This window comes from Hypomesus transpacificus, chromosome 2 (genome assembly GCF_021917145.1).
Source record: "Hypomesus transpacificus isolate Combined female chromosome 2, fHypTra1, whole genome shotgun sequence".
NCBI classification, from domain to species: domain Eukaryota; kingdom Metazoa; phylum Chordata; class Actinopteri; order Osmeriformes; family Osmeridae; genus Hypomesus; species Hypomesus transpacificus.
This window is the reverse complement of record NC_061061.1, coordinates 106650-123370: the sequence shown is the minus strand read 5'-3', so window position 1 is coordinate 123370 and position 16721 is coordinate 106650. Positions and strand designations below refer to the sequence as shown.

General features: G+C 50.6%; 1 protein-coding gene across 1 annotated transcript; it reads left to right on the top strand.

Moving 5' to 3' along the window:
• The first annotated feature begins 401 nt into the window (after window positions 1–401).
• Window positions 402–15483, top strand: LOC124475354. Its single transcript, XM_047031894.1, has 8 exons — window positions 402–1031; window positions 4131–4248; window positions 5662–5831; window positions 6359–6522; window positions 6774–6903; window positions 9257–9396; window positions 9722–10649; window positions 15401–15483. The coding sequence occupies exons 1-8, from the start codon at window positions 986–988 to the stop codon at window positions 15481–15483; spliced, it is 1779 nt and encodes a 592-aa protein (XP_046887850.1). The 5' UTR covers window positions 402–985.
• Window positions 15484–16721: the final 1238 nt, after the last annotated feature.

The following is a 16721-nucleotide window of genomic DNA, read 5'->3' as shown; positions in this document are numbered from 1 at the left end:
CTGTGCTCTGCCTCTGTGCTCTGCTTCTGTGCTCTGCCTCTGTGCTCTGCCTCTGTGCTCTGCCTCTGTGCTCTGCTTCTGTGCTCTGCCTCTGTGCTCTGCCTCTGTGCTCTGCCTCTGTGCTCTGCTTCTGTGCTGTGTCTGGATCATTGAGTCACATAGGGGTGAAGTGGCCCGGCCACCAGGAGGAATGCTGTTTAAATACCACCATAGTGACACATGCGTGACTGCAGAGTTCCTGCTGAGAGAGATAGCTTCCCAGAAGCACCATTCTCTCTGCTGGACGCTCTCACACACATAAACACACACACACACACTCTCTCACACACACACATAGACACATACACAGGATCAGTTTCCTCTGAACACTGATAAAACCAGAAAGACAAGAAGTGGATCTGGAGAGAGAAGGAGGGAAAGAGAGAGCGGGAGAGGTTGGCCAGTCATAAACAGCAAGGTTGATGAGGGGGAGGAGCAATGAGGGTTAAAACAGGAACAGAGTTGATAAAACAGTTCCAAAGTTCAGCTCCACACCTGTGGACCGACAGCAGTCTCCACTCACCAGCTCACATCTCCTGGCCTCCCTCTTTCACCGCCTGGTTCTACCGCCTGGTTCTACCGCCTGGGTCTACTTCCTGGTTCTACCGCCTGGGTCAACTTCCTGGTTTTACCAACTGGTTTTACTTCCTGGTTCTACCGCCTGGGTCAACTTCCTGGTTCTACTTCCTGGTTCTACTTCCTGGTTCTACAACCCAGTTCTACTTCCTGGTTCTACAACCTAGTTCCTCCTCCATTACCTGGTTCTAGTACCTGGAACTCCCTGGTTCTCCTGGTCTCCCTTATCTACCTGGTTCCAGAGGAGGGGGGTGTTGATCCGGTGTGTTCCCAGGGATCCAGAGCCCTCTGTGGGGTACCTCTCAGCTCCGCGCCCCTGTTGGGCACGGCTGTGGACCCAGGTCTGATTAGACCCTCATAACCTGCAGGGATGCTCCATCTTGCGCTGGTCCTGGTTCTGCTGCTGTACCACCATGGTGAGTCCTGCCCCTCACCCCCTGGTACCTCCTGGTACCTCCTGAGATGTTACTTTACACTGTGTCTGGTAGCTGAGATGTGGTTACTTTACACTGTGTCTGGTAGCTGAGATGTGGTTACTTTACACTGTGTCTGGTAGCTGATATGTGGTTACTTTACACTGTGTCTGGTAGCTGAGATGTGGTTACTTTACACTGTGTCTGGTAGCTGAGATGTGGTTACTTTACACTGTGTCTGGTAGCTGAGATGTGGTTACTTTACACTGTGTCTGGTAGCTGAGATGTGGTTACTTTACACTGTGTCTGGTAGCTGATATGTGGTTACTTTACACTGTGTCTGGTATCTGAGATGTGGTTACTTTACACTGTGTCTGGTAGCTGAGATGTGGTTACTTTACACTGAGTCTGGTAAATACAGACCATTCCTTGACTCTGAGACAGAGAGAGACAGAGACAGAGAGACAGACAGAGACAGAGACAGAGAGAGACAGAGAGCTGGATCGCTCAGATGCCCTTGTCCTTGGAGGGCTTGAGATGAGAAGCTCTCGGTCACTGTCTCCCTCTCTCCTTTTCTCTCTCTCTTTCTGGTTCTCTCTCTCTCCTTTTCTCCCTTCCGGTCTGTCTCTCTCTGTGTGTCTCTGTCTGTGTGTCTCCTTCTCTCTCCCACTCTGAATCACAGTGATTTGTGGGAAATTGATTCAACACCTCTTTCATTTGCCTATTCTGCTCGAACGTTGTGTGATATTGACTTTATTATTGCATTGCTCATAAAAATGCAAATTGAAAAGAGAGGTTTCCTGTTGGCTGTGTGGTTTCCAACAGGTTTAATTTGCCTAACCTGTAATCTAGACATGTGACCAGCAGGTGGCCTGTATTCTAGTTATGTGACCAGCAGGTGGCCTGTATTCTAGACATGTGACCAGCAGGTGGCCTGTATTCTAGAGATGTGACCATCAGGTGGCCTGTATTCTAGACATGTGACCAGCAGGTGGCCTGTATTCTAGAGATGTGCCCAGTGGCTGTACAGTCACACTTTATTGGGGTTAATGAACAATCCATAACTAACATGTTAAAAATGGAAGATGATTCTCTCTCTCTCTCTATCTCTCTCTCTCTCTCTCTCTCTCTCTCTCTCTCTGTCTCTCTCTCTCTATGTCTGTCTATAAATCTATCTATTTCTCTATCTGTCTGTGTGTGGTTGTGTGGTGTGTGAAGATCTTGTTTTGTTGTTGGGCCTTTGTCTGTTGTGTGAGTTGTGAAGATGTTTGATAGTTTAGTGTCATATGTCCAGCCAGTCCTCAACAGACCAGTACAGGTGTAACAGTTCCAGTACAGGTGTGTTACAGTTCCTCTCAATCACTTAGGCTCATTTTTTTTACATTCTCTAAACTATAAGTGTAATTGTCACAACTGTTTAATGGGACATCACAACTCTATAGCATGTCTGCCAAAGGTAGTTTCTCACCCAAAACATTTAATTTATGCTTCAAAACCTAGGTATTGTGTCGGTGAATTGGCCATTATTTTGTCATCGTGTAAGCCATATTGGTCAAAATGTTTAGATGTCTTTTGACCATGGAAGTCAACCATGAAAATGTTTTAAACTAATTACATTTTTGTTCAACTTTTTTTGTTCACACTGCCTGGTTATTGTACTATTCAATTATTTCAGGTTTGCCTGTACAATATTGCAGGACATTAATTGTGTATTTTGTATGTCTACAGTACATTTGTTTTTGTAGAAATGTGTTACATGCAAAAAGAAAATTCACATTTATATGCACATTACTTTACATGTCTGACATGTAAAGTAATATAGAATGAACAGAAAATTGCCACAGAATCACATCCATGCAAAAAAAGAGAAAGAAATTGGTTGATTGGTAAGGTTGTCATTCCCGTTTAATTCTCACCTGGCAGGTAATTTTTGCCTGGTCCTAACCAGACCATACATTTCATTTGTAAAGAGAGTCTGGGCTCGCTCCATTGACAAGCGTTGACTTCCTTGTAGGCGGGTTCTCTTTTCAGTTTAAACATATTGGTTCTGCCTACATTTACATTTATTCATTTAGCAGACGCTTTTATCCAAAGCGACTTCCAAGAGAGAGCTTTGCAAAGTGCATAGGTTACTGATAATAACAACAATATAGCCCCAAAAATATTGTGGGTAGCCAAAACATGAAGCACATATTGTGAACAACAAAAATAAGTGCCAAAGGGAAGAACCATACGAGCATGTAGTTAAACAAGTTACAATTAAACAACATGAATCGCTATAAGTGCAAGTGTACCTGTAGAAAAGCAAGCAACAGTAAAAGAAAAAAAATCACAGCGAGTACAACAATATAAATCAGTTACCACTAAGCAACAAGTCTCTAAGCAGGAATCATTGTGATCCTTGAGGAAGCCAACATTGGGTCCAATAAACGTGTCAACCCCCCCGACCTGTTGTTTTTACCTCTTTTGGGGGGGTCCAAGTCTTAATTAGGGGGGTCAAACCCCTCCAACCCCTCGTAATTTGAACCCTGCATGTATGTCTGACAGATTTAATAACTGAATTAATCATTTAGCATGTGATGGCTGACATCATGGAGGACAATCTTTGGAAGTTCAAAGTCACTGAGAATCATTTCATCAGTTTTGATCAGCATCCATGTGCATGTAGTTATGGTTCCCAATTGTAGACAATTGTACTAACTCTGTAGCACGCGTGCCAAAACACATGCAAATTGCTTCAATAAATAAGGATTTCTAATCTGGTGTGAACAATAAACTAACTGTTCAGAGATTTGAATTTATTGTTTAGAAAAAAAGTATTCTCATTCAAAAATTGAACCAAAGCAATTGAGAAAAACTGTAAAACTGTCTATCTCCCACTTACTCCCTCTCCCCCTCCCTTCTCCCTTCTCCCTTCTCCCTTCTCCCTTACTCCCCCTCCCTTCTCCCTTCTCCCTTACTCCCCCTCCCTTCTCCCTTCTCCCTTCTCCCTTCTCCCTTCTCCCTTCTCCCTTCTCCCTTCTCCCTTCTCCCTTCTCCCTTCTCCCCCTCCCTTCTCCCCTCCCCTCCTCTCTCATCCCCTCCTCTCCCTCCCTCCCCCAGGCTGCGGGGTATCATGTCAGGAGAGACCATACTTTGTCTCCAGGAACTTCCGTAACGTGCTGCAGTGGGCTGAGGAGAGTGGTGGAGGGGACGTCCTCTACAGTGTCTTCTGGGCCAGGTGAGACCTCACACTCCTCCTCAGTCATGTGTTCAGACTGGAGAGACCCTACACTCCTCATCAGTCATGTGTTCAGACTGGAGAGACCCCACACTCCTCATCAGTCATGTGTTCAGTCTGGTGAGACCCCACACTCCTCCTCATCAGTCATGTGTTCAGACTGGAGAGACCCTACACTCCTCATCAGTCATGTGTTCAGTCTGGAGAGACCCCACACTCCTCATCAGTCATGTGTTCAGTCTGGTGAGACCCCACTCTCCTCATCAGTCATGTGTTCAGACTGGAGAGACCCCACACTCCTCATCAGTCATGTGTTCAGACTGGAGAGACCCCACTCTCCTCATCAGTCATGTGTTCAGACTGGAGAGACCCCACTCTCCTCATCAGTCATGTGTTCAGACTGGAGAGACCCCACACTCCTCATCAGTCATGTGTTCAGACTGGAGAGACCCCACTCTCCTCATCAGTCATGTGTTCAGACTGGAGAGACCCCACACTCCTCATCAGTCATGTGTTCAGACTGGAGAGACCCCACTCTCCTCATCAGTCATGTGTTCAGACTGGAGAGACCCCACTCTCCTCATCAGTCATGTGTTCAGACTGGAGAGACCCCACACTCCTCATCAGTCATGTGTTCAGACTGGAGAGACCCCACTCTCCTCATCAGTCATGTGTTCAGACTGGAGAGACCCCACACTCCTCATCAGTCATGTGTTCAGACTGGAGAGACCCCACTCTCCTCATCAGTCATGTGTTCAGACTGGAGAGACCCCACACTCCTCATCAGTCATGTGTTCAGACTGGAGAGACCCCACACTCCTCATCAGTCATGTGTTCAGACTGGAGAGACCCCACACTTCTCATCAGTCATGTGTTCAGACTGGAGAGAGCCCACTCTCCTCATCAGTCATGTGTTCAGACTGGAGAGACCCCACACTCCTCATCAGTCATGTGTTCAGACTGGAGAGACCCCACACTCCTCATCAGTCATGTGTTCAGTCTCGCTCTAGTCGCTGTAGTTACCCTACGTATTTCTCTCTCTTTTTCTGTCTCTCTCCTCTCTCTCTCGCTCTCTGTTTCTCTCTCTCTCTCTCTGTTTCTCTCTCTCTGTCTCTCTCTGTCACACTCAAACTGTTTGGGAAATGTCATCTTATCTAATTACTCATGGCACGGTTCCAGAGGCAAATGTCAAGTGGTTCACAAATGGGATTGACCTTCTGTTTGTGACTGTCACCTGTGGTTAGGGTTAGGGTTAGCTGTGGTCTCTCTGGTCTGTAGGAGGGACTGTCACGTGTTAACAGTGTGTGTGTGTTTTGGAGATGATATGGGTGTGTTGCATGTGTGTGATGTGCAGGTTGTGTGTGTGTGTGGGCTCCCACAGTGTGTTTGTGACATGTGTGTGCTTCTCCCCAGATACGGGACAGAGTTTGAGCCAAAGCTGGAGTGTCAGAACATGACGTCTCTCTCCTGTGACCTCAGTACTGAGACGGCGTATGACTACCACACCTCCCGCTTCCTGGCTCGTGTCTACGCCGACGCCAAGCTGCTGGGAGAAACACAAACCTTCAAACCCCTGGAAGATAGTTAGTATCCTCTCCTCTGTCCTTCTCTCCTCTCCCCTCTCTCCTCCCCTCCTCTCTCTTCCCCCCTCTCTCCTCCCCTCCTTCCCTCTCTCCTCTCCCCTTTCTCCTCTCCTCTCCTCCTCCTCTACTCTCCTCCTCCTCTCCTCTCCTTCTCCTCTCTCCTCCTCCTCTCCTCTCCTCCTCTCTCCTCTCCTTTCCTCTCTTCTCCTCCTCCTCTCCTCTCCTCTCCTCTCACTTTCTCTCTCCTCTCCTCCTCTCCTCTCCTATCCTCTCACTTTCTCTCTCCTCTCCTCTCCTCCTCTCCTATCCAATCCTCCTCTCCTCCTCTCCTTTCCTCTCCTCCTCCTCTCACCTGCTCTCTCATCAACTGTTCAGGCAGGTCACAGGTTGTCCATCTCTTATCTCTAGAACATCCTAATCACCCAGTGACAAGTACTGTAAAACTGCCTCATTATCTTCTCTCTCCCTCCCCACTCCTCTCTGTCTCCTCCTCCCCTCCTCCCTCCCCCGTCCTCCCCGTCCCCCAGCGGTACTGGGCCCTCCTCTCCTGAGTGTACGTGAGTTGAGGGGGTCTGTGGAGGTGCGTTGCTCTCTCCCCCCTGGGGTTGTGGAGGTGCTCACCACCAACACGTTCTCCTACCCCCACCATGCTGCCTACTACAGCCTCAACATTACCACTGGCAATGCTGACGTGAGCTCTCTCTCTCTCACACACACACACATAAAGACACACACACTCACACACACACACACACACAGACACACACACACACTCACACACACACACACTCACACACACACAGACACACACACATACTCACACACACACACACACACTCACACACACACACACTCACACACACACAGACACACACACTCACACACACACACACTCACACACACACTCTACTGTAACTCCAAGTCTATGTCCTCCTTGCTCAGGTGCAGAAAACTTCCAATGGGGTGTTCAAGGTCCAGAGAGCAGGTGTGTCAAAGGCCTGTGGGGCGGTGGTGTACCGTCCACACCTGAACCAGCAGCGCTCCCCCAGCCAGGAGGCCCCCTTCTGCATCAGTGAGCTCACCTGGCCACACTGAACCTTCCACACCGCACACAGCTAGTCCACACCTGTACACAGCTATTCCACACCTGCACACAGCTAGTCCACACCTGTACACAGCTAGTCCACACCTGCACACAGCTAGTCCACACCTGCACACAGCTAGCCCACACCTGCACACAGCTAGTCCACACCTGTACACAGCTAGTCCACACCTGCACACAGCTAGTCCACACCTGTACACAGCTAGTCCACACCTGCACACAGCTAGTCCACACCTGTACACAGCTAGTCCACACCTGCACACAGCTAGTCCACACCTGTACACAGCTAGTCCACACCTGTACACAGCTAGTCCACACCTGCACACAGCTAGTCCACACCTGTACACAGCTAGTGCACACCTTACCACACAGCTAGTCCACACCGCACACAGCTAGTCCACACCTTACCACACAGCTAGTCCACACCGCACACAGCTAGTCCACACCTGTACACAGCTAGTCCACACCGTACACAGCTAGTCCACACCTGTACACAGCTAGTCCACACCTGCACACAGCTAGTCCACACCTGCACACAGCTAGTCCACACCTGTACACAGCTAGTCCACACCTGCACACAGCTAGTCCACACCTGTACACAGCTAGTGCACACCTTACCACACAGCTAGTCCACACCGCACACAGCTAGTCCACACCTTACCACACAGCTAGTCCACACCGCACACAGCTAGTCCACACCTGTACACAGCTAGTCCACACCTGTACACAGCTAGTCCACACCACACAGCTAGTCCACACCTGTACACAGCTAGTCCACACCTGTACACAGCTAGTCCACACCTGCACACAGCTAGTCCACACCTGTACACAGCTAGTCCACACCTGCACACAGCTAGTCCACACCTGTACACAGCTAGTGCACACCTTACCACACAGCTAGTCCACACCGCACACAGCTAGTCCACACCTTACCACACAGCTAGTCCACACCGCACACAGCTAGTCCACACCTGTACACAGCTAGTCCACACCGTACACAGCTAGTCCACACCTGTACACAGCTAGTCCACACCTGCACACAGCTAGTCCACACCTGTACACAGCTAGTCCTCACCGCAAACAGCTAGTCCACACCTGCACACAGCTAGTCCACACCTGCACACAACTAGTCCACACCTGCACACAGCTAGTCCACACCCCCACACCTACACACAGCTAGCCCACACCTGAACACAGCTAGTCCACACCTGCCACAGCTAGTCCACACCTGTACACAGCTAGTCCACACCTGCACACAGCTAGTCCACACCGCACACAGCTAGTCCACACCTGGCCACACAGCTAGTCCACACCTGCACACACCTAGTCCACACCTGTACACAGCTAGCCCACACCTGCACACAGCTAGCCCACACCTGCACACAGCTAGCCCACACCTGCACACAGCTAGTCCACACCTGTACACAGCTAGTCCACACCTGCACACAGCTAGTCCACACCTGTACACAGCTAGTCCACACCTGTACACAGCTAGTCCACACCTGCACACAGCTAGTCCACACCTGTACACAGCTAGTCCACACCTGCACACAGCTAGTCCACACCGCACACAGCTAGTCCACACCTGCACACAGCTAGCCCACACCTGCACACAGCTAGTCCACACCTGCACACAGCTAGTCCACACCTGCACACAGCTAGCCCACACCTTCACACAGCTAGTCCACACCTGCACACAGCTAGCCCACACCTGCACACAGCTAGCCCACACCTGTACACAGCTAGTCCACACCTGACCACACAGCTAGTCCACACCTGCACACAGCTAGTCCACACCTGCACACAGCTAGTCCACACCTGTACACAGCTAGTCCACACCTGGCCACACAGCTAGTCCACACCTGGCCACAGCTAGCCCACACCTGTACACAGCTAGTCCACACCTGCACACAGCTAGTCCACACCTGACCACACAGCTAGTCCACACCTGCACACAGCTAGTCCACACCTGGCCACAGCCTGTCCACACCTGTATACAGCTAGTCCACACCTGCACACAGCTAGTCCACACCTGCACACAGCTAGTCCACACCTGTACACAGCTAGTCCACACCTGCACACAGCTAGTCCACACCTGCACACAGCTAGTCCACACCGCACACAGCTAGCCCACACCTGCACACAGCTAGCCCACACCTGCACACAGCTAGTCCACACCTGTACACAGCTAGTCCACACCTGCACACAGCTAGTCCACACCTGCACACAGCTAGTCCACACCTGTACACAGCTAGTCCACTGGTACACTGGTTACAGCACCTGTTACAGCACTCCAGCTATTACATTGTTACACCTGTTACAGATGCCCCCCCCACAGATGACCCCTGGCACCTGTTCCCATGGTTACTGTCGTTCGCCTGTCTCCTTGTGGGGTGCGTACCCATAGTTACGGTGTTGGCGTGCCACTACGTGAGACAGAAGCGTGATCTTCCAGACTGCACGGTGAGGCTGCAGGGGAATTCCCTGACTCTCCAGGAAATTCTCATTTACTAGAAACATCCACCCCACGTGTGTGTGTTCCTGTCATCCTGCCAGCGATGGCATTCCCCTGTCAGGAGACAGGCTCAGGCAGGCTGTGCTGAATGTCTGAGTTGCAGGAAGTGAATGCAATAGTTATGTAATGTAGGACACAAAATAACTTTCTTGAAGGATCTTTCTTTGGTTTGCTATTATAGTCAGATGGATTTCAGACGAGTCATACATCCTACTTGAGTACTTTGCTAAAAAAGGCTACTTGTCTAACTTCCTCCATCTCTCGACCCTCCAGAAAGTGATTTCCAACGAGGGCCCCGTTCACCTGCTCCAGCCCCAGAAGGTGGTCCTCTCCCTGGCCCATGCTGAGGGGCCCTGTCTGGGGGGCACAGAGGGGGCCAGGAAGCCCCCCTTCACCAGGCCCCAGGTCAGCAGGGACTCTGGCTGCTACTCCCCCCAGGATGCCCCCTCCACCCCCCCTCTCTGGCAGGGGGGGCCCCTCTCCCCCCAGGACGCCCCCTCCACCCCCCCTCTCTGGCAGGGGGGGGCCCTCTCCCCCCAGGATGCCCCCTCCACCCCCCCTCTCTGGCAGGGGGGGCCCCTCTCCCCCCAGGACGCCCCCTCCACCCCCCCTCTCTGGAAGGGGGGGGCCCTCTCCCTCCAGACACCCCCTCCAGAAGACTCCAACAACAGCCTCCACTCCTCCACCATCTACAGCATGGTGGGGGTCCAACCAGCCAGGGAGGGGGGCCCGTCCCCCCTGGGGCTCAAAGAGAACCATGCCCAGCTCTGGGCGCCACCTACAGGGGAGCCTCCCTTCCAGATCCCCCTGGAGCCGCCCCCCTCTCTGGGCCCCCGCCTCCCTGGCCTGCAGCCAGACACCCAGAGAGCCACGTCCGTCTGCCTGACACCGCTCTCTCACATCGAGGGGGGGTTTCCTATGGCAAACCTGGCAACCGCTGGAGAGAAGGCACCCCTGTTGTCAGACCTTCTATGCGTGAGGGATTCTGATTGGCTGGACCCTGAGGAGACCCGTGTGTACGTCTCCAACCAGGTCCCCCAGCACGGCCCCCCCCTCTGCCTCCCACACCTGATGCCCCCCTCAGGAGAGCCGTCGTCTGGGTACAAGCAGAGCTGGTTCCCTGGGATGGTGGTGGAGAGACAGCACCTCCCTGGGATGGTGGTGGAGAGACAGCACCTTGCCACCCAGCCTCCCCTCTGGGGTGACCACAGAGAGGGGGAGGGGGAGGAGGGTGTGGGAGAGGAAGGGGAGGAACCGGACAAAATGTGCCAGATACCTCTTGGAGATTGGGGGATCCATGTCCTGGGCTGAATGTGTCTGTAATGATGATCACTCTCTTCCCCCCCATCCGTCCTCTCCTCTCTCTCTCCCCCCTCTCCTTTTTCTCCTCCACCTCTCCCCCTCTCCCCTCTCTCCCCCCTCTCCTCTCCTCCCCCTTTCCCCTCCTCCCTCTCCTCCCTCCTCCTCCTCCTCCTCCCCCTCCTCCTAATCCAGGGTCACTGATATAGACCTGTGCTCTGAATCCCAACATGACAGACTCAGGCAGGAAGTGCTGAAGGACTCTGACTTCAAACATGACAGTCCCCTTTACATTAATGGCACATTAACTACCATGTAACTACTTAGCATAACCCGAGTTATATCATTACATTATGACACCATCGTAATGACATAGGAACTACTATGTAGTTACATTTCTTGAGGTTGGCAAAAATATTTTAGAAATGACGGGAAATGTCTTGCAAAGTTTTGTAGATAAGTCCTCTGAATGGATAATAGCCGAACGTGTGTTTATAGTGTGCTGTTATGGGGGAAGGTTCGAGCTCAGTCATAGAGCTTCTGACTGCAAATCAAAGATTGCAGGTTCAAATCCCCCCCTGTGTGCGTGTGTTGCTGTGTGTAACTTTGTGTGCGTGTGTTTTTGGTTTCAAGAGGAGTACATCCTCCCCTCCTCTGACTGTGAGCTCCATTCACACAGCCTGGCTCCCCACCTGGCTACAGTCAGTATTACTTCTACAGTCATTGTGATCACGTATGCTGTCACATGCAACACATAGGAGCTGTGTTGTTACACAGTCAGTCAACATGCTGCAGCAGCAACATGCTGGTCAACATGCTGCAGCAACACATGCTGGTCAACATGCTGCAGCAACACATGCTGCAGCAACAACAGGCTGGTCGACAGGCTGGTCGACGTGCTGGTCAACATGTGGGGCAGCTGCTATAACAAGACGTTTCATACAGTTAACACATCAATTTCTTGATTTTTGATATTCAAATGCAATAATCTGCTTCTAGAAATATGTACATGTGATGTGTGTCACATGAGCTTCCAAGTACAGTACAATACTGAATCATGTTTGAATAAAAACATTTTTATTTAATGATTCATGAGAGTTCATGGTTGTTTTCTCCATAAACTGTTATTTTCCTTGAGGAGATGGTTTTGATCTCTGCTTGCCTTTGCAGAGATCAAATTCCCCTCACAGACGTAGACCTGGTACCTGGGGGAGACGTTGTTTCCTTCAAATGAGACTGATCAGCGTAGAGGAGATATTATGTAACTATGTTGATCTGAGAGTCAAGGGTCACTTCAGAATGATTTAGCACCTCCCCCCCACACTCCCTCCCCGCCCCGCAAGGTGTGTCACAGCAGCTTGTTGCCAGGTTACGGTTCCCTGAGAGAAACAAGACACCGTGAGAGAGTCTGGGTCTGTGTCTAGGGACCAGAGAGGCTGGGGGGAGGCTGGAGGCTGGGGGAGGCTGGAGGCTGGGGAAGGCTGGAGGCTAGGGGGAGGCTGGAGGCTGGGGGCTTGGGGGAGGCTGGAGGCTAGGGGGCTGGAGATGCTGGGGGCTAGGAGGCTAGGGAGAGGCTGGGAGGAGGCTGGAGGCTGGGGAAGGCTGGAGGCTTGTGGGAGGCTGGAGGCTAGTGGGAGGCTGGAGGCTTGGGGGAGGCTGGGTGCTAGGGGGAGGCTGGAGGCTAGGGGGAGGTTGGAGGCTTGGGGGCTGGAGAAGCTGGGGGAGGCTGGGGGCTTGGGGGAGGCTGGGGAGGTGCCAACACAGAGAGAGAGAGAGAGAGAGAGAGGGGGGGGGGTTGTGAGAGAAGTAGAGAGAGAAGGAGGGAAAGATATTGAGGGAGGAGGGAGAAGAGAGAGCAGCAAGGAAATTACTACAGACCTGTTGCCCTGACGTCTGTGGTAATGAAGTATTTTGAGCGCCTGGTGCTGGCACACCTTAAATCCATCACAGACCCTATACTGGACCCCCTGCAGTTTGTCTACAGAGCCAACAGGTCTGTGGACGATGCAGTTAAAATGGCCCTCCACTTCACCCTACAGCACCTGGACTCCCCAGCATCCTACGCCAGGATCCTGTTTGTGGACTTCAGCTCTGCCTTCAATACCATCATCCCAGCCCTGCTTCAGGACAAGCTCTCCCAGCTGAACGTGCCTGATTCCACCTGCAGGTGGGTCACAGACTTCTTGTCTGACAGGAAGCAGTGCGCTAAGCTGAGAACACAATACTCCCGGTCCATCAGCACCGGATCTCCTCAGGGTCCTTTCTCCTCTGCTCTTCTCCCTGTACACCAACAGCTGCACCCCCAGTCATCCGTCCGTCAAACTCCTGAAGTTTGCAGAAGACACCACCCTCATTGGGCTCATCTCTGGTGGAGACGAGTCTGATTATAGGTGGGAAGCTGGTGACCTGGTGCAGCCAGAACAACCTAGAGCTCAATGCTCTCAAGACAGTGGAGATGGTTATGGACTTCAGGAAGAACACAGCCCCACTCACCCCCATCACCCTGTGTGACTCCCCAGTCAACACTGTGGAGTCCTTCCGCTTCCTGGGCACCATCCTCTCCCAGGACCACAAGTGGGAACTGAACATCAGCTCCCTCATCAAGAAAGCACAACAGAGGATGTACTTCCTGCGGCAGCTGAAGAAATTCAACCTGTGTAGTGGAAATGTTGGTCATATGCATAGATGTATGTGTATGAAATCTATAATCTTCTATGTTCATTGGTAAGAGACAGGAAGGGAAGGTAATTAAGTTGAGTTCAAAGGAATGTGAGGTGCTGATGGCTCTGTGGGCAGCTTGCCCTGGGGGATGGGTGAAGCATTTTATATGGCCTTCTGTCCTCTGGTTACTGTAAGGGGTCAATGAGACAGTTCCTCTGAACTTTGGCTAGAAGGACTGTGTCCTGTTTCATTGTTTGTGTTAATTAAATTCTTGTTTGAAGATGGTCACACAAAGGACAGTTGACCATTTGGCTGGTCAACTCCTGCTGCTTTATTATCTATTGGTTTGGGGAGATATGCCCCATCAAAGAACAGTGAAACAATTGCTAGGGAGATGTTTTGTTTCAAACTGTCACCAAGTTGAGTTGGCCAATCACAGAGTTTGTTTCATTGATTGATTGACCATATAGAATGCCATTTGATCTTAAGTTTATATAAGGCAGTGCATGTGTGCTGGCTGATCATCACTCCTGCGAACGACCTGTGTGGATGGCACACCTCCTTCGCTGTGATTGATCAGCAAAGCTTTGTTTATGTAATTGTATAGTCTAATAAATTGTATTAAAACCATATCCCTTGACTATTCAGATCTACACAGTGCCACTCGAATTCTTCCTTAACACCTGCCAAAGACAATCATGGTGCACTTCTACACAGCCATCATTGAGTCCATCCTCACCTCCTCCATCACCATCTGGTACGCTGCTGCCACTGCCAAGGACAAGAGCAGGCTGCAGCGTATCATCCGCACTGCAGAGAAGGTGATTGGCTGCAATCTGCCTTCCCTCGAGGACCTTCACACCTCGAGGACCCTGAGGCGAGCGAAGAAGATTGAGGCCGACTCCTCCCACTCTGGACACTCCCTGTTTCAGTCACTCCCCTCCGGCAGAAGGCTGCGCTCCTTCAGGACCAAAACCTCACGCCACAAAAACAGTCTCTTCCCTTCCGCTGTTGGCCTCCTCAACAAGGCCAAGAGTTCACACTGACTTTAATGACTTCATGTCTTAAAACAATTAGCATTTTGCACTACATTACAATACTGTATCTTCTGTAATATTTGTACTTTATATTGTAAATTACTGCAGCTGATTTTTAATTTTATTGTATATTTAATTTTAATTATATTCTACTTAGTATTGCTAGTTTATGTACCTTTATTATAGTTAGACCACATATTTAAATTTAAGATTCCTATATGTTTATTGTATGCACCTTCCAGCCAAAGCAAATTCCTTGTCTTTGCAAACTTTCATGGCGAATAAATCCCTTTCTGATTCTGATTCCGATTCGGAAAGAGAGAGGGCGGGAGGGAAAGAGAAGGGAGAGAGAAAGAGGGGGAGAGTAGAGAGAGGGGGAGAGTAGAGAGAGGGGGAGTGTAGAGAGAGGGGAAGAGTGTCATGGAGAGAGTGAGAGAGGAGAGATTATGATAGAATATCTGAGAATATTCTGGCATTCATTTAACTCACACTGAATGGAAATATCTGATATCTAATGTCTATAAATGAAAGTATTATATAAGTAATATAAAATATGAATTGAATGTCAAATTGAAATTGGAAGATTTATTTCTTCTTCAAAATTTCTTAAGGTGTTTCAATCATGAATCATCTGTAAAAGAGTTTCATGTGACGTATTTCTGCTTCAGTTCCTCTGGTGTGTGGAGGGAGGGAGGGAGGGAGCTTGTAAAACCTTAAAAGTTTATATTTTATGGCTTAGAAACTTTAGACGAGGAGACATCGCGTTATATTTTACCCACCCTCCCCTCCTCTCTTCTCCTCCCCTCCCCCCCCCCCTCTCCTCCCTTGGCCTCACACTAAAACACAAAGGACAATCAAGGTGTCAGCAGTTTCTTTCCTGAATTACAGTTTCAGAGACAGATCCAAGTCAAGTGGAGCATATCTCTGTGCGTGTCTCATCTCTTGTCTCTCCCAGTGTTGCTCCTGAGAGGCAGGTATGAGCCTGGGCAGAGACACAGGGGAGAGACCAGACAGCGGATCCGGCTCATCGTCAGCTGACGTCTTCTTACGCTGCCTGCAACTGATATCCCACAATGCACATCAACTTCCTATTTCTGCCTCACAGTTACATCATTCATCCATTTCCTTCTCCCGAGCTCCTTGATGGATTGAAGTCTGAATTTATGTGTGTGTGTGTGGAGGGTGTGTGTGTGGAGGGTGTGGTGTGTGTGTGGAGGGTGTGTGTGTGTGTGTGTGTGGAGGGTGGGGTGTGTGTGGAGGGTGGGGTGTGTGTGGAGGGTGTGGTGTGTGTGGAGGGTGGGGTTTGTAGAGGGTGGGGTGTGTGGAGGGTGGGGTGTGTGTGTGTGTGTGTGTGTGTGTGTGTGTGTGTGTGTGTGTGTGTGTGTGTGTGTGTGAAGGAAGGTGGTGTGTGTGGAGGGTGGGGTGTGTGGAGGGTGGGGTGTGTGGGGTGTGTGTGTGTGTGTGTGTGTGAAGGAAGGTGGTGTGTGTGGAGGGTGTGCTGTGTGTATAGGACACCAGTGTGTAACATCTCCTCCACTGCAACAGGAGCTAATAGAGATGGTGTTCAGCTGTTGGTGTGACAGTCAGATGGTTATTCTTAGTCCCCGAGTCACACTGCCCTGAGAGAGGACAGGACTGGCAGAGGACTGGCACCTTCACATTCTATTGTGTTCTGAAATACCAGGGGCAGGTGTGCCCTGTGAAGACTTAAAAATAACCAGCACACACACAGACACACACACACACACACACAGAGAGACACAGACACACAGAGACACACACAGACACACACACCTAGCCTGTAAAGACATGGCCTTTGAAGAAGCCTGGCGAGAAGGGGCCTCTATTCTCTTTCACTCAACAAACACAGACACACACAGTAACACACACAGCAACACGCACACACTCTCCTCACACACGTTCTCTTCTCAAACACACACTCTCTTCTCATACACACACACACACACACACACTGCAGTCTGCCAGACTGAGAACCATGGGTAATGAGACAGAACTGAGGACAAGCTGCAGGACTAATGAAAGATCACTGTACAAGGAGAAGAAGGAATGGGGGGGAGGAGGGGAGGAGGAGGGATAGAAAGGGAACTGGGAAAAGGATATGGGAAAAGAAAAGAGGAGAGAGAGGAGAGGAGGAGATAAAGGGGAGGATTTAGGAGGAGGAGAAAACAGAGAGTGAGGAAGAGAAGAGAAAACAGAGGAGAGAGAGGAGGAGATGGACAGGGAGGAGGAGAGAATAGAGACAGAGAGGAGAAGAG

Coding starts and splice junctions, on each gene's coding strand:
- LOC124475354 (XM_047031894.1), top strand. CDS start 986: ATGCTCCATCTTGCGCTGGTCCTGGTTCTGCTGCTGTACCACCATG. Junction 1,032..4,130: donor TCTGCTGCTGTACCACCATG/GTGAGTCCTGCC, acceptor TCCCTCCCCCAG/GCTGCGGGGTATCATGTCAG. Junction 6,523..6,773: donor TTACCACTGGCAATGCTGAC/GTGAGCTCTCTC, acceptor CTCCTTGCTCAG/GTGCAGAAAACTTCCAATGG.